This window comes from Oncorhynchus clarkii, chromosome 5 (genome assembly GCF_045791955.1).
Source record: "Oncorhynchus clarkii lewisi isolate Uvic-CL-2024 chromosome 5, UVic_Ocla_1.0, whole genome shotgun sequence".
In the NCBI taxonomy this organism is placed as follows: domain Eukaryota; kingdom Metazoa; phylum Chordata; class Actinopteri; order Salmoniformes; family Salmonidae; genus Oncorhynchus; species Oncorhynchus clarkii.
The window spans coordinates 23,929,860-23,952,574 of NC_092151.1; the positions used below are offsets into that span (position 1 = coordinate 23,929,860).

Sequence of the window (22,715 nt, forward strand, 5' to 3'; positions counted from 1 at the left end):
TTCCCCAATAAATTCATAGACATCGTATAAAACAAATACAGCCAATTAAATATATGTTCAAGTGGTGTATAGGTTTGAATGCATTCAGATCCCTGACAGGATGACAAAGATTTCTTCACATTGTTGTTCTTTATTCAGTAACTACAAATTCATGTCAAGGGATTGCTTTTCATTTGTCTACAACTTTGGGGTGAAAAACAATGCCTGAATACCGGTAAGCAATAAACTACATAGTAGCTTTGTTTAGTCATTTTCTCAAATAAAGCAAATTCATAGGCTTGAGATGTACTGTTGTATCCGATATGATTTGTAGGCGATGTACTGTATACATCTTATGCAAGTTAATGAGCAACACATTGTATAACAAACTAGAATTGCATAGTGTGACAAGTGGCTGTCTCGTCAAGACAGATGGTTAGTTACTTCCAGTCTGTAAAAAATCATGTTTAGTAGAACAATGGAACCAACTGTTGAACAAACAAGCTTTATGAAAAAATTGGAACACATTGCAAAAACTTCCATCAGAACAAAATAACATGAATTGGTTATTTGCCATGAATAGGTCTAATTCACTGCAGACCGTCATCCTTCACGAAGCTTCTAAAACAGAGCTAATGTACAGAGCAGACTGGTAAACAGTAAGTCAGTAGGTTTAGTGGAGTAGCATTATGTACAGCTTACACACTGCAGGGAGTAGAGGATGCATTGACTTTCACAGCCATATTAGGGACTGGTTTCTCAGTTGAGGTTTTCCCACACTGCTGTACTGTGCCTGGCTCATTCTGCAGCAGCCTATTAGAACCCCTTGTGGGAAAGTTACCCCCCTTAAAGAAACTCACAAGTACTGCCAGGAAAAGACTGGAAAGAGAGACAAAGGGAAAAACAGATGAGAGTAATAAAGACCACTGTCTCCATTATCTCAACAGATGCGTTGCAGTTTGGCTTCACTCTCCCCCCTAGGTTCCTCTTTGGGGCTGCGCTTCCTTGATGATTTCTCCTCCCCCTCTTTGTCTTCAAGGGATTCTGTAGCATTCTTGAAGGGCTCTGCCCCAGAGTCAACACTGTCCAGCTCAGGGACCGATGATTCCTCATTCTTCCCAGCCACCAAACATGAATCACCCGATATTGGTACCAAGTCCCCTGGGTCAGGGCCCATCTGAACCACCACCATGGTCAATGCTTCTTCCTCCCTCTCTATCCTTGTTTCAGTCTGTTCCTCCTCAAAGAGGGTCATCTCCCCAGGGTGAGTGGCTATCTCACCAACCAGGCTGACTGTGAGCTCTGTGTGGCCGTTGACGGGCGTTGTTCTCTCAGCCTGCCGTAGAAGCTCTGTCCTCAGGGAGGCGAGCTGGGTGTGGATGAGAGTGCGGTGTTGCATCTCCAGACTCTTCACCTGCCAAACAGAAAGACAGGCATCATCAGTGGTCAAAGAGTCTCATAAGCCCTATTTGCACGGAACTAGTATTGCTAGAGAACGTTGATTATGTAATTATTACCCTAATGTCTGTTATTCAAGAGGACTTCATTTTCCAAACTGCCCCCTGTAATTATAATAAAAAATAAAAAAAAGTTATGACAGAAGCCTGGATTTTTTTTTTCTAGGAGTGAAGATATTGCAACAAGTCCACATGATAACATGGCTACACTGATAACTCAAGCTTGGTTCCCATTTTTATAGTGTCACCATAATATTTGAATTGAGGAAGTGTGATCATATTCATTATGATATTTTAGCAATCCGCAGTAGAAGACATCCTAAATGCCCCCAAGCCTTCAGATGTGAGCCAAACAGCACACTTGCACTTGATATGTGTTGTTAGGCTATGAATAGAAAGTGAACTTGTAATTTCCAAACATTTAGCTCAGTTTTATGCTGCTTTGCGATCTGTTAACAGCAATGTTGCGTTTAATGTTGTTTTTTATGATGCACTTGGCAATGTTCAATTCCTTCGCATAAAACAAACAAAAGCATTCACTGTGAAAGTTGATACATGTAGGTCCTTCATATAAAGGCTATCCACAGCACTTCGTTCAATTTATAGAATCAGTTATGGTTTACTTGCTCAAACCGCGAGCAACACCTGTCAAACTCAGAAATATTTCTCAAAACACAGGGATGTCAATTTGCACGGGGGGACTAATATTGTCAGAGGACTTTGGAGTTTGCCAAAAAACAAGTTATTCTATCTGAAATATTTACTCTTCTGCCATGTAAAATTACTGACAGATTCGGAAGGGACTAAAATGACAGATGTGGTGTATTGTGCTCGTGCACTTAATTATATTACCCAACCTCCCCCAGTAAAACGAATCCCGTCCGAATAGGGCTTTATGCCATCTAACGACTGAATGGCCTGTCAGTGATGTTCAGTAGATTTAAAAAAGGATGGCTCCAGGGAAGCTACATGTATATTGGTATACAAGCATTTTAAACGAGAAACCACTTTGCTTCAGTGGGCAATAAGGCCCTTTGACATTCCAGCTCGTGAATACTATTGAAGCCCAGTCATTTTTACTAACAATACAGAATATGCATAGCTCTGTAGATTTTCAAAAGGCTCTTCTAAGAGGCTTTACGTGTTGTTTTTAATCTGGCATGTGATCTTGAGAATATTGAATAACAGGGGTTGGAACCGGTCCAGGAAACTAGGGCTGTCCCGAACCAAAAGAATAAGTGGTCGACCAAGAGTTTCTGTTCTATCGACCAATCGATTGGTCTACATTTTTTGTATTTTTTCATATATTGACAAATCCTATGTATTTGAATCAAATCAACTATATTCACTGAGCTTGTCTGATGCTTTAAGCACATGGTTTGATTAAATAATCAAAACACACAAATGACTAGAGGGAGTCCGACCAGCAATTTATTTGATTGTGCCGGGCCGGGTTCAGTCTTGCTGTGCTGTGTAAGAACAAAATAAAAACAGGGAGTGACAGTGACTAGCACCCATTGTCTCGCTCTCCTCCCTGCTGCAGCGACCACCACAGAACATCAAAAGTGTTTATTGCGCTGTCCGTGTTTCTGAAGCTGCAACTTAATTACAGCCATCTCTGACTGAATAGTTATTTTTCCGAAATCCCTCATTTGTTTTTGGAAAGACATTCCCTATTCCCTCAACCCTTGCTCTTTTTACGTGACACATGTATGCATCGCATATACGTGATCAAAGACCTATTCACACAGAACTATTATTACTAGTAGGCCTGTCAAACGATCAAAATAATGAATTGCATTAAAATTCTGCGATTAATTAATTAAATTCTGCGATTCTGTAAATGTTTTATTTTCTCAAATTTGATGCTAAATAAAAATTATTCTATTTAAAAAAAAAAAAAGCAGTGTATTGAGTTATAGGCATGTAGGGAGGGACTGAAACCAAAAATATTTCAGTATCAGAATGTTTTTAATGGCTTATTCACCATAAACAAGTTAAATACAAAAGACCTGGAACTTACTAATGCTCCCAGTAGGTAGGTAAGTACACACAAAATTATAGTTCTCCCAGTTACTGATTGGAGGGTTGGCTATAAGAAAGAAAATGGATACAAAGAACATAAACCTATACAACAATGTCAGGAATCCCTCAGAACATTAACCTGTGACCATACACTTCAGTCATCCTCCTCCATTTCTTTTCACTGAGCCAATTGCAAAGACAAACAAGCCCGCTGACATTTTCAGATGATAAAGCTGCTCTCTTCTTGTGTACAATATGCCCGGAGTGTGAAAACAACCTCTCAAAAGGAACTGATGTAACAGGCGTTACCAGGTACCTTTGTGCAATGCAGGCCAGCCTGGTGTGCCCCTGCATGCTGTGACCGCCACTGTAGTGGACAGTCCTCCATGTTGATACTGGGCTCTGCTTTCTAACACTCCACACATTTTCAATGGATTCCTCCTCAGATTCTTTGGTGGCTATAACTCTGTTGCTTTATCCAGTTGCTGTGCAGGCCTCTCTTCCTTCAGCACTCGACCCAAGGTTTAAGGACCTGAAGTGAAGGTACTTCAGGTCCTTAAACCTTGGGTCAAGCGCTGTGGCGAGCTTCAGCCATGATAGGTTGGTGTTTTCCTTGCATTTCTTTAGGTCAGTTGTGAATGTCAGCATGAATCTTGTCATTTAGGCAGGGTCATCGTTGGAGCTCTCAATCACCCGAAACAGATGACAAAGCAGGCAACACCACCGAGCAGGAAATGCACATCTCTCCTCCCAGAAGTTCAGTCAAGTATCTGCAGTGAAAGAGCCCTCAAAATCACTTGTCAATTGAGAGAGACTTATGCCCAGACTCTCTCGCACACTTTACACACACACACCTTATTATAACACTAATAGTGATACAAAGAATAGTACCTGCAGGGCTCCAGTAGTGCCTCCAGCTTCTGCAGTTTCTCCAGTTCAGTTGTGGTTGGCATGGTTTTTGGTTGGTTGTTGGTGATCTCTCAGTGGTTGTTGGTTTCTGTGGACACGAGTTACCAATTCCAGAGTGGAATTCCATCTTGTTGTGTGATTCCTTCAGTCCATTTGCTGATGTCCTAGCTCTGCAGCATTTGGTGGGCTGTGTTTGAAATGGCTAACCATTTTTTGCCATTTAGCTATGGCATTGTCAAACCCTCTGTTCTGTAGGGACACTGTGATGAGACTGTGCGCGATGCAGGGCAGGTGTTCAAAAAGGCATATGTCTGGCAGCTGCAATCTTGTTCCGTGCACGGTCTATGCAAACTGTGGTAACTTTGTTTTCAATGTTCCACTACTTTGCTAGAGCCACTAAATGCCCGGCGCACATTTCAGCATAGTGCCTCTGTCTTCACTACAGCCAGAGCGTGTGAATGCAGTTTCCATTGATGTGGTGAGCAGTATCCCAGGTAGTTGTGGTTACTGACCGAGTTCCAGTGGTCTCCCGTGAGTTTCAACTCCTCTGCTTTCATAGCCCTCTCCCTTTCATACAGCTTGTGTATTCTTGTAACAACGGTGGCTTTCGAGGGTAACTCATACGTTGTCGTTCAATGCTATCCCTCAAGCCTTCGTCCTCAACAATGTGGACTTGCCTGCAAGCTGTAGCTATCCACTTGGCTATTTCTTGTGTTAGCTTGCTGCTTGTCGACAGGCCTCCCGCGCGCACACCCTTCTAGCTTAGCCTGCCGAAGATGTTCTCCATTGCTACTAGTAACTTTACTTGTATTGCCGGCGTCAACAGTAGGTTTTGCTTGTAAATGAAAACGATGACTCGTATTTTGGTGATAAACAAATGCAGCCCTGCAGTAGATGCAAATTACTTTGGTTGTATCCACAGAGCCACCTGGGAGTGATTTGAAATTGAATTGGCCATTTAAAAGCCCCTTACTAGCATTAACCATTATTCAGTCATACAAGTAGCTAGCAAGTAAAGTGTTTGTCAAACTAGTGCATCGGCTGCCAGGGCTTGAATTTGAACTATGGATGGTTCAGGGGGTCAAACTAAGAAAATGCGTTAATGGCATCAATTCATGGCATTAAAAAATGTAAGCATTAACCTTTCTAGGGTCGGTGCAGTATCCTGAATTTCCGCCTGTCTGACGTGCCCAAAGTAAAGTGCCTGTTACTCAGGCCCAGAAGGTAGGATATGCATATAATTGGTAGAATTGGATAGAAAACTCTGAAGTTTCTAAAACTGTTAAAATAATGTCTGAGTATAACAGAACTGATATAGCAGGTGAAAACGGGAGGAAAATCGATCCGGAATTATTATTTTTTTGAGCTTGGAATGACTTCCAATGCAATGCTATTGAAAGATCTAATTTCCGCCTCCCAGATTGCAGTTCCTATGGCTTCCACTAGATGTCAAGTCTTTATACAAGGTTTTAGGCTTGTTTAAAACATTTTTTTTATTTGTAGTCATTCCAAGTTGAGCGCCAGGGCAAAAGTAGTCTTTTTGCGCACGTGAACGTGGGCGCGGCTCTTTGTTATTTTCCTTTGCTATTGAACATAGTAATCTCCATCTGAAATATTATCGTTTAAAAAAAAATAATTTTTATTTATTTTTACCCCCCTTTTCGTGGTATCAAATTTTTAGTGGTTACTGTCTTGTCTCATCGCTACAACTCCCGTACGGGCTCGGGAGAGATGAAGGTTGAGAGCCACGTCCCCTGAAACACAACCCAACCAAGCCGCACTGCTTCTTAACACAGAGCTCATCCAACCTGGAAGCCAGCCGCACCAATGTGTCAGAGGAAACACCATACACCTAGCGACCTAGTCAGCGTGCACTGCGCCCGGCCTGCCACAGGAGTTGCTAGTGCGTGATGAGACAAGGATATCCCTACCGGCCAAACCCTCCCAAACCCGGACGACGCTAGGCCAATTGTGCATCGCCCCATGGAACTCCCGGTCGCCGGCCGATTGCGACAGAGCCTAGGCTCGAACCCAGAGTCTCCGGTGGCACAGTGATGCAGTGCCTTAGACCACTGTGCCACCCGGGAGGCATATTATAGTTTATTTACATATTAGAAAACCCGAGGATTATTAAAAAAAAATTGTTTGACTCATTTGGATGAACTTTGCTGGTAACTTTTTGGAATCCTTTGTATGCATGTTGAAGGACTGGATTATTGAATTCAATGGCGACAACTAAACTGCATTTTTGGGATATAAAGAAGGACTTTATTGAACAAAATGACCATTCATTGTGTATCTGGGATCCTTGGGATTGCAAACAGAGGAAGATCTTCAAAAGTAAGTGATTTATTTTATCGCCATTTATGATTTTGTGTCGCCAGTGCTGGTTTGAAAGATATGTTGACATGGGGCGCTGTCCTCCGACAATCGAATGCTATGCTTTCGCCGTAAAGCCTTTTTGAAATCTGACAACGCAGTTAGATTACCAAGATTCTAAGCTAAAGAATCATGTATGACACTTGTATTTTCATGAATGTTTAATATTACGGTTTTGTATTTTGAACTTGGCGCGCTCCGATTTCAACGGATGTTGTTGAATTTGATCCCTAATTACTAGAGAACGTTGGTTATGTAATTATTACTCCAGAACGTCCGTTATTCCACGGGATTCATTTTATCCAAACTGCAACCTGTAATTCTTTTTTCTTTTTACTCCAATAAATTGACAAGATAAAGCATTTCAACATGTCCAGGTGATAGGGCCACACTGATAACTCAAGCTTGGTTCCCAAGTTTCTAAACCATCTTTCCTATAGTGTTGCCATAATATTTAAATTAAGGAAGTGTGATTATAATTAGAATATTTTAGGGTTCCGCAGTACGTCCTAAATGCCCTCCAGCCTTCAGATGTGAGCTAAACCGTGCAATTGCACTTGAGATGCATTTTAAGGCTATGGATGAAAAAGTTCACTTATCATTTCCAAATGTTTAGGTCAGTTCTATGCTGCTGCTTTGCGATCTATTAACAGCAAGGATGCATTAAATAGGCACAATATTTTTGAATTATGCATTTGGCAATATTCAATTCATACACAAAATATAAACAAAACATTCACTGTGCAAGTTGATACATGTAGGCCCTTCATATAAAAAGGCTATGCGCAGCACTTAGTTCAATTTATCAGATCAGTTATTGCTTTATCAAACTGCGAGCAACACATGTCGAACTCAGAGATTTCTCTCAACACAGGGATGTCAATTTGGACGGGACTAAAATGACAGATGTGGCGTTTTGTGCTCGTGCACATAATTACATAACCCCACCTCCCCCAGTAAAACTATTCCTGTCCGAATACTGCACAATAGGGCCTGATCTATAACATGACATAATCACATCAATAAATTGGTTAAAACAAACTCTGAAAACCGTAGATAGCACTACTGGGTGATCTGAAAAGTAATAGTCGATCGAGCAATAATAAAATAATTAAGGTTGTAAAGGCTCGGAAACATGACTGTACATTTCCGGAATTTCTCATGGGAAGTTAAGCCCTGGAATTTTGCTTAAATTTATTTTAAAAAGTTAACAGTGCACCTTTTTTTGTTGGATACACAAGGCCATTCTAGGTCTTGTGACATATTTTGGTTAAACTATGCCCAATTCAATGGAATTGCAACCGTCTGCATGCACAGTGCACTCTTCCATCACATGTACAGCCGATTCTCAAGATCTTGCACGCTAATGAGATACTATTGAGCCCACCCTACTACACTGTCTGAGCCAAGGACTACATGCTTTCTGGTAAGTTTTGATTACAATATTGGGTGGGGTGAATATATTTTATATGACATACAATATTTTTTGTTAACTAGTAAATAGTAGCCTACAGCAAAGTGTGTTTAAATCATGTCTAACTTGTTAACAATTTCTGCTGGTTTGTTTTAGCTTGCTTGAGCCTGCTAACTGAGGAGTGTTAATTCACCCATTTCCATACATGTTTCATTTTAAAACATTTATCTTACAAAGGAGTTGTTTAATCAAACTGCTTAACCTATTTATCTGTACATGGAATTGTATTTGTTTTTTTTTACGCATTTTTTCCTTTAATCTCTACAGGAAAATGCCACGGGCACTATCTGATGTGTGGAGACATTTCACTGCAGCTAATGTAGAAGGAAAAGCTGTGTACATTTGCAAATACTGTGCCAAATCTTGTGAAGTGTGCAACAAAGATGCAGAATCATCAGAATTGGATGCTCACAGCCAATGTGTATTGGAAGAGATTTCTGACTGTTCTTCGCCCAGCATACACCTCTCCAACTAGCTTTATCTACTAATTTGCTGGATGCAGAGTTCAACAGAGTTAAAGTGAAGGTCAAGCGAATCATAGAGAAAGCAGACTATTGCAATCATCTCTGATGGGTGGTCGAATATTCGTGGGCAAGGAATAATTAACTACATCATCTCCACCCATCAACCAGTATTCTACAAGAGCACAGACAAGGGACAGACTCACCGGTCTCTACATTGCTGAAGTGAGTCAATGACCTTGGACCACAGAAGGTATTTGCACTGGTGAACATAAAGGCTGCTTGGTCTAAAGTGGAAGAATCCTACCCTCACATCACACCCATTGGCTGTGCTGCACATGCATTGAATCTGCTCCTCAAGGACATCATGGCACTGAAAACAATGGATACACTCTACAAGAGAGCCAAGGAAATGGTTAGGTATGTGAAGGGTCATCAAGTTATAGCAGCAATCTACCTCACCAAGCAAAGTGAGAAAAATAAGAGAACCACATTGAAGCTGCCCAGCAACACCTGTTGGGGTGGTGTTCTCATCATGTTTGACAGTCTCCTTGAGGGGAAGGAGTCTCTCCAAGAAATGGCCATATCACAGTCTGCCAATATGGACAGCCCCATCAAGAGGATCCTCCTGGATTATGTATTGTGGGAGAGTGGTAAGCAGCCTGAAACCAACAGGGCCTATGGTAGCCATTGCACGGATTGAGGGAGACAATGCCATCCTGTGTGATGTTCAGACTCTGCTTGCAGATGTAAGAGAAAAAAATCTGTACTGTCCTGCTCACTTCACTGTTGCTCCAAGCAGAGGAAACTGCAGTTCTGAAATACATCAAAAAGGGTGAAGACATCTGCCTGAAGCCCATGCACACCACAGCGTACATGTAGGACCCCAAGTATGCTGGCAAGAGCATCCTGTCTGGTGCAGAGATCAACAGGGCCTATGGTGTCATCACTACAGGTCTCGCCACCTTGGCCTGGATGAGGCCAAGGTCTGGCGAAGTACAGTTCCAAGCAAGGGCTTTAGGATGGAGATGCAATATGGCAGTTGTGCCAACATATCTCATCAGCCACCTGGTGGAAGGGACTTTGTGGATCTGAGGCTCTTTCCCCTGTTGCCTCCATCATCCTCCAAATCCCATCAACATCAGCCGCCTCAGAGTGCAACTGGTCCTTGTTTGGGAACACACACAGACCAAAGCACGCAACAGGCTGACCAATCCACGGGTTTAAAAATTGGTGTCCATCCGGGCAAATTTGAGCCTGACAATGAGCCATCCTCAACAAGGTTGGAAAGTGACAGTGAAGAAGAGGCCCCAGAGTCTGATGTTCAAGAGGTGGACATTGAGGAGGTCCAGGGAGAAGACATGGAAGCCTGAGAGGAAGACAACCAATGCTTTAGTTTCTAGACTATCAATTTTACAGATGTATGTTGAAAATGTTTTTGGGAGATGCGATTGATCATTCAATATTCCCTTTTGTTGTTCAGTGAAATAATCCCATGTGAAGAGTCAACTCATTTAATTAAAGTTCATTTTGGTGACTAAATTGTTTAATTTCTATCGGAAGGATTTAATCACTTGCAGTTATGTCTACTTATGATAAGGTAAAAAGGTTTGTTTGTTTCCATATGATATGGTAAATATATCCAATGCAAAAAAAAAAACATCTACATTTAAACATTATTTATTTGCATATATTTCCAGTAATTCCCATATACTCCCACAGAAAGTTTCCACCTCTGAATATTACCCAAAATGTGCAACAATAATAATACTTTGCAAAAATGTTTATTTTCAATATGTAGAAACAATGAGAATAGAAAGGTTCAGAACTTTTCTGAAACATCACAGCAGTTGAAAAGGATAGGTCAAATATAAATCCAATATGGATGGTGTTAAGAGATAGATGGGTAGAATGGAGCTGAACGTTGGGACTAATAACAAGATAACTAATGTAAAACATACGGTGTCCAAAAAACGTATATAGATTTTTGTGAAACTTCTGTGAAAGAGCACAGTTTGAAAGATATGGCAAATAGAAATCAAACCGGATGGACATCAGAAATAGATGGGACAGGTTGAGGAAGGACAGGAGTAAAAACAAAGGAAATAGATCTACTGTAAAATAGACTGTCCATAAAATGTATAAGCTGTAAGTAGAGGTCTAAGCATTGTTGTTCACTAGTTCACCCCAATTAGGGGAGGTAGGGTTAGAAAGTTAAAGGAATATACACATACAGCCAAAAGTTTGGACACCTATTCATTCCAGGGTTTTTCTTTATTTTTACTATTTCAGAGTTACCAGCCTCAGAAATAAATCACTGACAGTGTCACCAGCAAAGCCCCCCCACACACAAACACACCTCCTCCATGCTTCACGGTGGGAACCACACATGTGGAGGTCATCCGTTCACCTACCCTGTGTCTCACAAAGACACGGCAGTTGGAACAAAAAAATCTCACATTTGGACTCATCATACCGAAGGACAGATTTCCACCAGTCTAATGTAGATTGCTTGTGTTTCCTGGCCATAGTTGGTTGAGAGAATGCCAATAGTGTGCAAAGCTGTCAAGGCAAAGGGTGGCTACTTTGAAGAATCTCAAATATATTTTGATTTGTTTAACACTTTATTTGGTTACTACATGATTCCATGTGTTATTAGTAAAAAATAAAATAAAAACTAGAATGAGTAGGTGTCCAAACTTTTGACTGGTACTGTGTGTGTGTGTGTGTGTGTGTGTGTGTGTGTGTGTGTGTGTGTGTGTGTGTGTGTGTGTGTGTGTGTGTGTGTGTATATATATATATATGATTTGAAGTGATGCAGACAATTACATTGATGGAAGCTACAATATTAAAGCTGATCTACCCCACCCTCCAAAAAATAAAAAAGTATATATTTTTTAATCTCAAAACCGTAACACATGCGACAGCCAAATGGATGCAGAGGATGTGACAAATAAACCTCAAAACGGGAGAATATTTACAGATTGCTCAGGAGTTAAAGGGAATGTCAGATGTGTGGAATTAATGTGACTAGTTGTGGAAAATACTACAGATCAAGAAAAATAAGGTAAGGAGAAAGTGCTGAGTGCATATTATGTGTGCCAAACAGGTGCTGTATAGATTGCAATATAATTTCTCTGACCGTTTGGAACAATGTAAACACTAAATAAAGTATAAGAGTACCAGAGCCTGTTGTAACATTTTTTGTTAAGTCTTTATTACAGCAAAGACTAAAAACATGCACACTAATTTGTGAATGCAATTTCTGAAATGGAACAGTTTATTTATTGCTTAAGCTAATTATTCAGGGATCGCTTTATTTTAAAACTAAAATGCTTGATTGCATTTCAAATCATGAATGACTCATATGCTGTGTGATGACATGAACAAATGAATGGTTGATTGATACAGTAGCCTATATATTGACATACAGGCCTAAGTTACAGTATTAAGACTAAACAGGATGTGCTCCGAGGCCTACAGCTCAATGGTGGTCATACAAGGCTGCTATACTAAGCCTACTAATGACATTTATTATTCTAATAAGAAGATGATCAAGAAAAAGGAGCATTATTATTATTATAATAAATATTATTTTTCAGGCAATTTGGAACAGTGTAAACATACATTTGAAATAATACCAGAGGCTGTTCCAACGACAAAAAGTGTAAAGCCTTTATTACAGTAAAGCAAAGATTAAAAACAGCGCAATTGTGAAATTGCTTACTTGACATGTCATTGATTGAGGTGAAATCAGTAGACTATTAAATAAACGCGGTCTTATTTCTGTAGATATATTGCGGTTTTATAAAGCCAGGCACATTTAACAGTTAGGCTATTGATTATATACCTAATTAAGTTTGGGCTTCCCCTCTCCACACTTTTCTTAGATAACAAGGCAAGGGCTGTTTTCTCATCTCCTCATTCTGCTGATGCCTCCACGGCATTGCACCAACTGTCAGAGCAGCTCACAGATTACTGCACCTGTACTTAGCCCACCTATAATTTAGCCCCAACAACTACCTCTTTCCCTACTGTATTTATTTTATTTATTTATTTTTGCTCCTTTGCACCCCATTATTTTTATTTCTACTTTGCACATTCTTCCACTGCAAATCTACCATTCCAGTGTTTTACTTGCTATATTATATTTACTTTGCCACCATGGCCTTTTTTTTTGCCTTTACCTCCCTTATCTCACCTCATTTGCTCACATCGTATATAGACTTGTTTATACTGCATTATTGACTGTATGTTTGTTTTACTCCATGTGTAACTCTGTGTTGTTGTATGTGTCGAACTGCTTTGCTTTATCTTGGCCAGGTCGCAATTGTAAATGAGAACTTGTTCTCAACTTGCCCTCAACTTGCCTACCTGGTTAAATAAAGGTTAAATAAAAAAAATAAAAAATTGTTCTCAACACCAATATGATGGATAATGTTGCTATTATCCACATAGCAACATGGTCTAGGAAAAGGTGCCAATTCAACAACACACTAATGTATTTCAGAAGCAGGGACAGCGACCGCTATCCAACGAGGGAGAAAGCGCATTTGTTTTTAAATAATATTATTTTTATTAGTGTTGCACCATTGTTCTTATGTAATATAACCATATACAATTTCAGTATCACGTGTCTTAGACTGATGGACTGTGCATACCCACAATGGATCAGTCCACTCAGCACGAATTAGACAGGTGTCTTGTACACCATGATAGATCTATATATTTTTTGCTACTGCTCGACTAAAGAAATCTCGGTCGACCAACAGCCTATCGACCAAACAATCAACCAGTTGACTAAATGGGGTCAGCCCTACTAGAAACAGAACCGAAAACCAGAAAATATTGAACATTTTAAAGGAACAGAAACAAAAGTGATCCATACTGTTCAGGAACAGAACTGTCATTTTAAAAGCATGGGAACTGGTTAATAACATTATTTTAAAAGCATGGGAACTGGTTAATAACATTATTTTAAAAGCATGGGAACTGGTTAATAACATTATTTTAAAAGCATGGGAACTGGTTAATAACATTATTTTAAAAGCATGGGAACTGGTTAATAACATTATTTTACGTTCCAGTCATTTTTTCTAGTCCCACAAAAAAACACAACAAAAAACCTATGCAAACCCTCACTCTGTCACTCAGAAACTTTTCCAGTGTTTGCCTGCAAACTGAAAATCTTTGCCAGTGTGTATGTGTTTAGGCTACCTGCCCCTACAGGCTACTGTACTGACGTTACAATCGTGATTCAGAAGATATTAGCTAAAGAATGGATGAACTTTTCCAATGCTAGATAAGGATACCATAGGCCTATCACGTTGTATTTAACAACAAAAAGGTAAGACATGTCTTTAATTCTGGTACCGCTCTGCACACACAAGCTTGTTAGCTTGCTAGCTAGCTCAAAGGACATTAAAGTTCCGTCATAGAAGCCACTCTTCCGTTATTATAATTATGTGGACCCAAGTCAGAAAATGCATGTGATAAGATGCCCAGCACTTCAAGCCTCTTCCTTAACCCACTCTCGATCTCTCCCCAACCGAAACATTTCAGTTGCATCGTGTGCCATAGGCTACACTAGTCTGTCCATCATGCATGTAAACAACTAGCTTGCCTGCTCTAGCCGCACTGATTGGTGATGTAATTTAATGAGCTAAATATAAAAAAAACTTGATTTCATAGGTTGAAAAGGGAATGAAATAAAACTGTACTTTTTTGGTTTATTTTGCTGGTCGGAACAGTGGAACGGAACAATTTTTTTGGGGGGGGGGTTCTGTTCAGAACGAAACAATTGGAAAATAATTTCAGTTCTAACCCCCATTTAACAATCACTTAGGATCATCACTACAGTAGCAGTTACAGGCGTCCACTCACCAGCTGATCGATTCTCTGCTGGCTGTTCTCTGCAGAGCGGTATAGCTTTAGCTCCTCAAACATCTTGATGTTGGCCTGCACCACACTGGCCACCTGGGGGCACCTCAGCACAGGGGAGACAACATGGCCATGTCAGAATGGTCTGTTTTCCATTTCGCCAAGAATGTCAAATACAGAAAAGGTGGAGGACTTACTAGAAGAGACATAAGGTAAGCGCTTTAACTCCCATCTACCCTTCACACAAATAGACATTTTTAGAAGATCCACATACAAATCAGTTTCCTCCGCCAAAAAATAAAGTTCTCCTGATAAGTTAACCATGTCTGCTGCTCCATACCGTGGTCAGTGTGCCTGCTGATCGAGATTGCGTATCCTTTCCCCGGTCAATTGCTGAATGATTCTGGCCTATACGATTTTGAAATCCATCTTTCACATGAGTGTTTTGCTGCATTTATTGAGTGACTCCCACAACTCTTAATTTCCACACTTTTTGCCCCAGTTAAACACTCATAAACATCAGTGCAAAGCCAGGAAAGGGGGAGTGTTGAAAACCATGGGTGTTTTGCCATTTACTAACATTGTGTGCCTGGAGTCTATAATTGTAAGCATCTCTGCCTTCAGCCTTCTGTCAGTGTCTACCCTCAAGTCTCTGGCCAGCCAGTGCACGCACACGTATGGTTTGCTTCTGGGTGCCAAAAATACCTGTTCCTGAACGAGGTCAAAGAATCTCGGCATCTCTACCTCCATCCACCTCCAATCGGCCTCTCCTGCCGCTAAACATGTTAAAAATTAACACATCTATTCTTCACACAGACACACATTATGACAAGTTCATCATACAAATAAGTTTATCTTTCACAAAAAGACATCACGTTAAGTTACCCATTTTTGTACCTGGTGGTCTTTGAGATGCTGTATGTCTGCCCTCAGTCTCCTTGCCTTGCCTCCCCTGCTGCCACTAAACATGTTAAAAATGATCTAATATCTATCCTTCACACAAAGTTCACCATACAAAGCATCTTAGCCTACACAAAAAAGCTATCTTGTTTTGATAACCTTTCTTTAAGGTTACATACTGTGTGCTGGTCAGTGTACTTTGTCTTAGAGTCTGTATCTCAGCTCACAAGTCTGCTGTTAGTGTACCTGTTCGTTAAGTCTGTGGATCTCTGCCCTTAGCCTCTTCTCCATGGCGTCCTTCTCCTGCCGCAAGGTCACATTTTGCTGGTGGAGCTCCAGCAGATGCTTCTCTATATGTAGGGCCTGCTCCAGACTCTCCCCGCCCTGCAATAGACAACCACAGGTACACCAAGGTTAGTATCATAACATGAAGGGGGATAGAGGGGTAACAGAGGTTAGCATTAGGGCATGCAGGCTGCTTGCATAAAAGTATGTAGATTGATGAGGGTTGTAATTAATATTGGTAAGAAAAACATTGGATGTGAGAACTTACTAAAGCACAGTATTAGCAAGATAACTCAATGGAGACACCTGTTCAGAGATAATACTGGCCGCCTCCTCGTAAATCAGGTTGCCTCCCTGTCCATCTGGGTCCATGAGAACCAGCGTCTGGGTCTGGTCCAGGGTATGCTGGGAAGGCCCCACCTCCTCTTCGGCCGCCACTAGGATCCCGTTGTTCACGCTGCTGTCCTTCAACCAGAGCAGGCACCAATCACCATACAATGACCAGACACAAGTTACTTGACATATACACCTCCTGTGCTGGGCTTGAGATGAACCTTTTTAACACTGGTGACACTACCGCTATAGAAGATTCAGCGACACCGATATAAACTTTGATAGCACAAGCAACAGGGCATGTTTTACAGATCACACATTACAACATGACATATACACTTTTCCACATACACTTCACAATATCAACCCACCACAACCCTCTCCACTTGGGATGTGCATCTATCCCTTTCAAGACAATTTTATAGATAGACGCTGATACAGGAATGATACGTTTTAGTTTGAAATGATTCGGTTTGATGCGATAAAATTCGATGCACTGATATTTGTTGCAAAAACATATTCATTTTCATTTCTAAATTAAAATCTGCTGCTGATGGCGCACATGAGCTTGATCTGTGTCCCCCCACACCTGATCTGAAATCACCATCTCTCCCTAATTAATTAATAACGTTTGCCGATTAAAAGTTTGAGTTTTAATTTATCAATATTTATCACCTACACAATTATGCTATGACATAGCCAATGAATATATAGCACAACTACAGGTTGACAGACTGAGTGAGCTTCTCTTCTCTAGCAAAAGTGACTGTTGTCCTCGTATTGAAATGATCAACTTTACCCTGTCTTTCTAAAAAATAACATATACACTGATTGTTTCAAGTAAAATGTTTGCCAATGGTGAACCTGAAATCTAAATTAATCCAATGTAAGCCCCGTTCAGCATGTATAGCCAGATGAGAGCTGTGTCTCTGGTAGTAGCTTAGGATACTTTTATTCCGGTAAAACAATTTAACAGCACATTTGACAATACAAACATTTGAATGCTGAAGGTGATGTGCAAAATCAGCAATAGGTCTACCTCTGGTTTGTCAGCGCACGAAGCAGCACACATTTGACTAGGCTACTAATATTGCCTGGGGTTGTTCGGCATGCAAAATTACTTGTAGATCAATGACATGCTTAGCTCAACACTGAAGGAGAGGACACAGTTGTCAAAAAATATTAGGTATTTTTGGAAGGTAGAAAGTAATTTCAGCCCTCAAATTTTTGTGAACCAGCGATTTGTAACGTTTTAATAGATTTTCTGACCGATGCGTGCTACATTTGGAACGGTTTGGGGTCCTAGAACCTATGCACTAATAACTTAAACATTTGAACCTGGGACAGATGCGTATCGGTGAATTGTTACATCCCTACTATCCACATTTACCCACCACAAATCATGAGACATATATGAAACCTTGGGTTCCACAGTGAGCAGAGTCTCCGTGTTGGCTGTGTTGAGGATTGGCTGCGCCATGATAGTCCCCATGTCTCCGCCTTCCACCCCAGAGCCCGTACACACTTCCAGCCCTCCATAGGCTTTAGGGTGGGCCTCCGGACTCTGGTCATAATACTGTCGGCTGTTCACCTCCTGAATGCACAAGGAGGGGATTGTGAGAGATCTGTCTTGGTCCGCATTCACAAAGATTATCAGAGTGGGCGAGCTAATCAAGTATTAGAATTCAGGACTCTTATTGACTATGATTTAAAAGGCTAAAATTCATCCTAGATCAGCACTCCTACTCTATTTTTGTATATATGGAGAATAAGTGCCCTGTCTGTTTACTCTTCATTCTCACAGTGTTCAATGGTGAATGTATGTTCAATTACAGTAGTTTGGTGGTAGTACCTGTGTGACCTGTATCTGGAAGGTGGTGTGGGGGTTCCGGAAGTGGGTCTTATAGTGTTTGATGGCCTCGTCTCGGCGGTTGAAGCCATTTCGGCAGCGGTAGCAGTGCCAGTGTGCCCCCTTGAACCTCTTCTCCCCTTTGATGGTGCCCACAATCTCACAGTGGTTGCAGCATCGAAGCACTTTTAGGCCTGAAGGGAAGACAAAAAGCTTGCTGTAAAGTTGTAGGTCCCATGTATTTTCCAGCAATCAATAAAAGAGCCTGCCTGATTATTTCTAAAATCAATAAAAGAGCCTGCCTGAAGACAGCTTGGCTGTCGAAACGTTGGTAATTAAATTTTTGCATCTGAGCTCCTAGAGTGTGCGGCTCTTTTATTTTCAAGTTTTCTACTCTGCTAGCCAGCACCTCGTCTTAATAGGTGTGCGTTTCTTTTTCTTCTAGATGATTATTTCTTTAAACATTTAACTGATTTGAGTGAAAGATCTCTCACTGAAACCTTTTGGCAAAGTCACACTACAACTGAATCTAGCATCTGATGTGTACTTTTATGTATACGTGTTGAAAAGCCTCTCACCAGCAAAGTCGATGCCCTTGTCAACATGTTTAATGCGGTAATGAGCCCGTAGGATAAGAGGGTCATGATAGGCCTCGACCACAGTGCAGAGAGGACAGTGCATATGAGTGCCCTTGTCCTTGCCTGAGCAGTTGTCGTCCTGACACAACACTGGGTTGTAGGTGTGCTCTGTGCCCCTGATCCGCACCGAAGGGTGGGCCTGAAACAGCAAGGCAATGAGATTCAGGTAGACTGAGGATAACTGTTGCAAGTTAATCCTCATACAATTTTCATTTTAACAACATAATTACTGTAGTTAGTAGCTATTTTATTTTAATCACTAGATACATACTGAGCTGAATGACAACAATAATGTTCCATTAGGTGCTCTAGTTGTTTATACATTTCTGCTAGAAGATTATTTGCTTTCAACTAGTGGTAAATAGGTGCCTTAGACTGAAGGTCGACCCATGCATGAAATAAACTACTGAGCATATCCCCTCAGGCCTCACGTCAAGTTTCCACACCATTTTATCTTAGTCATTTGAACATAACATAATTATCTATCTAGCTACAGTGCAGACTACTTAAGGGCATTTGTTTGGACATTAAAAAGGAGAAATCAGCAGTTGTTACATCCATCTTTTGACATAAATTAATGATATGTACCCATTGATTCCTGCAGAACATAACTTAAACTAAGCTCATGAGGCATTTCTAACTTTCGTTCCCCAGCATAACTCAAAATAAGCCTTTTTACTACAATGTTTGTAAACAAAGTAAATGTAAACAATCACTATATAGCCTCAAAACAATGCCAAAACGATCATTTTGATATCATCATGGATCGTCAGTCCTTGCATTCATAGCTGTCTATGCATTTGAGAGTGGTTACATTTATCTAGATCCATTCCCCAGTTTTTGTTATCGAAACTGGGGCGGGGTCCCGGCTTTGTTTTTGTTTCTACTGCTTGTTGACACTTTAAATAGCTTGCTAATCAACAACTTTACAGGCGCTAGTTTGGATGCGTGTAGCAGTTCCAGCTAGCTAGCTAACGTTTTAGCTAGATAAAGACTGTCCATCCATAATGTGGCCTTCAAGACTAGACTTGAGACGCTTTAGAAATGTGACTGATCAATCGACATACTTACAATAAAAGCCGACATTTTATCTGCTGAAGCTGGAACTTTTGTTGAAACACATTCAGGTAAAGTTATCGGTTAATTTTGGTTCAAACAAGCGAGCCAAATCGCATGTTGTGAAGTGTTGTGTGTTGTTCGTCATCTGTGCACTCGTTTTGCTTGCAATGGCGGCGAACGTGTAAGTGCTTACGTTGACAGAGCGTGGCGTAGTTTTTTTTCGGTCGTTTTATACAATAAACAAAGAGCATGGAGAGTTTCTAAACCCAGAGGCGCAACATAGCGAGACTTGCGAGATCACTTGCGAAACAGACCAAGCAGGCCTGGGTTAGGGGTTTGAGAAGACAATGAGAGAAGTCAAAAATGATTCCTTAGTTGTACATTTTCTTGAAATCTAAAGGCACTACCTAGATTCGATCCAATGTAATAAGTAGCTGAACATGCCATTACTCCAGCCTTGTGAAAATTACAAACTGACACGTTTACATTTTTGTCAAAAACAACTGTATATCGAAAGAGTGATTTGATTTTACGGCTTGCACATGCGCAATTCGACGCGAGACGACCGTTAGACCCGATTACGTGTTTCTGCGCATGAGTTTAGCCAGCCAAGGTCGCCTACAAGCGTGATCGGGGATTTCTATTGGAGAAGCAGTTTCTATACGTCTTTATACTAAACCATCTTTGTATAGAGCGTTCCAGTTTGTAGTCCTAAAACCCGGAAATGAGATACCCTCTGGTTCGTTCAGCTATCCCTATGGAGAAAATTAATGGGCAAAGAATAGTGTTTTCGAATAAACGCTAAGGTCTGAGGTTAACACAGGCTTAGGAGACCTTATACGTGTTGTTCTATAAGATAATAGCAGTCAGTTAACATAACCTTTATGAATTATAAAGCCTGTGCTTTTTTTATTTACATAAATTCTTCAGAATTCACAAAAACTGACGTTAGCTGATGCAGATTATCTCGTAAAACAAAACGTTTTAGGTCTTGCAAGCCTGTTTCTGCCACATACCTTATTTTCTGCGTTTATCCAAAACACCATTCATTTTCACCGTAGAATCCCACAGAGGATCCGTCATAATGCCCATAAAACCTAGCGGTCAAACACGGAAATGGTTCCAATCGTTTTTTCACCGTGAATTTTTCTTATTGCAGATTTTAGAAGCACTTCAAATATAGATAAGCATCAACCAGTGGGTCGTGCGACAGGTATATAGTGAGGGGCAACTTACCGGTTTGGTTAGGGCCAGCATTAGAAATAAAATGTATCCTGTGTCTGTGATTGTAGCTATTAAGTAAAGTTTGAGCATTTTAGCAATACAATGTGTTCTGTAAAGGTGTCAACATTCTACAAGGAATAATCAATGATATAATCATTAACCAGATTACCCTGGATATCAGACTTAGATAAGTGATAACAGTTCTAGAAGGTTGTCATTGATGAGAATGAATCTAAAAATCTACTGACATATTCACATTCAGAGTTTTTACATGTATTGTTAAGACATCCAGAGACACATTTTCAATATCACAGTATTTAATTTTTTAGGAGTGGTCTGTTATAAAGCAGTAGTTCCCAACATTTTTTCTGTTACTGTAACACCAATTGAATTGTGCTCTGCCTGGAGCACCCCTGAAGTATTACCTCATGTGCATGTTTCACCAGTACCCCCTGTGGATAGGCCAAGTACCCTCAGGGGTCCTGTACATGTACCTGGCTGTGAACCACTGTCTTAAAGCTATATGCATTCTTAATTTGCATGATCCTTCCTAGTGATAAAATCCCAAGGTATCAATTAAAAGTTTATGGAAAAACTGCACTAGTCCTCATATGAAAAGTATAGAAAAGTACTGATCCCATTATCTTGTATATGTGTATGGTTGTTGTTTCAATGTTGTTTTTATATATCCAATGTTGTCTGACACAGGATCACCGCTTAATTTTAAGAATGTGAAATGTCAAAATAATAGCAGAGAGAAGGATTTATTTCAGCTTTAATTTCTTTAATCACATTCCCAGTGGATCAGAAGTTTACATACACTCAATAAGTATTTGGTAGCATTGCCTTTAAATTGTTTAACTTGGGTCAAACGCTGCGGGGAGCTTTCCACAAGCTTCCCACAATAATTTGGGTGAATTTTGGCCCATTCCTCCTGACAGAGCTGGTGTAACTGAGTCAGGTTTGTAGGCCTCCTTGCTCGCACAAGCTTTTTCAGTTCTGCCTACATATTTTTCTATGGGATTGAGGTCAGGGCTTTGTGATAGCCACTCCAATACCTTGACTTTGTTGTTCTTAAGCCATTTTGCCACAACTTTGGAAGTATGCTTGGGGTCATTGTCCATTTGGAAGACCCATTTGCGACCAAGCTTTAACTGATGTGGATATATTGAAGCAAAATCTCAAGACATCATTTTCCTACCTCATGATGCCATCTATTTTGTGAAGCGCACCAGTCCCTCCTGCATTAAAGCACCCTCACAACATGATGCTGCCACCCCCGTGCTTCACGGTTGGGATGGTATTCTTCGGCTTGCAAGCCTCCCCCTTTTTCCTCCAAACATAACGATGGTCATTATGGCCAAACGGTTCTATTTCTGTTTCATCAGACCAGAGCACATTTCTCCAAAAAGTATGATCTTTGTCCCCATGTGCAGTTGCAAACCGTAGTCTGGCTTTTTTATGGCGTATTTGGGCTAGTGGCTTTTTCCTTGCTGAGCGTCGATATGTCGATATAGGACCTGTTTTACTGTGGATGTAGATACTTTTGCACCTGTTTCCTCCAGCATCTTCACAAGGTCCTTTGCTGTTGTTCTGGGATTGATTTACACTTTTCGCACCAAAGTACGTTCATTTCTAGGAGACAGAACGCGTCTCCTTCCTGAGCGGTATGATGGCTGCATGGTCCCATGGTGTTTATACTTGCATACTATTGTTTGTACAGATGAACGTGGTACCTTCAGGCGTTTGGAAATTGCTCCCAAGGATGAACCAGACTTGTGGAGGTCTACAATTGTTTTTCTGAGGTCTTGGCTGATTTCTTTTGATTTTCCCATGAAAGAGGCACTGAGTTTGAAGGTAGGC

At 40.7% G+C, this 22,715-nt stretch overlaps 1 protein-coding gene across 3 annotated transcripts; it reads right to left on the bottom strand.

Moving 5' to 3' along the window:
• Positions 1 to 110: 110 nt before the first annotated feature.
• On the bottom strand, positions 111 to 19,831 carry LOC139408559 (uncharacterized). Of its 3 annotated transcripts, none has more exons than XM_071152606.1 (8): positions 19,641 to 19,831; positions 18,510 to 18,708; positions 17,935 to 18,125; positions 17,477 to 17,676; positions 16,056 to 16,209; positions 15,711 to 15,848; positions 14,568 to 14,660; positions 111 to 1,393 (listed from the first exon to the last, which is right to left on the bottom strand). In XM_071152606.1, the coding sequence occupies exons 1-8, from the start codon at positions 19,653 to 19,655 to the stop codon at positions 920 to 922; spliced, it is 1,464 nt and encodes a 487-aa protein (XP_071008707.1). In that variant the 5' UTR covers positions 19,656 to 19,831; the 3' UTR covers positions 111 to 919. The 3 variants fall into 3 exon arrangements, with proteins under 3 accessions (XP_071008707.1, XP_071008709.1, XP_071008708.1); XM_071152608.1 differs by having other exon boundaries at positions 16,056 to 16,214; positions 17,503 to 17,676; positions 19,641 to 19,807; XM_071152607.1 differs by having other exon boundaries at positions 16,056 to 16,206; positions 19,641 to 19,807.
• Between the last annotated feature and the right edge of the window lie 2,884 nt (positions 19,832 to 22,715).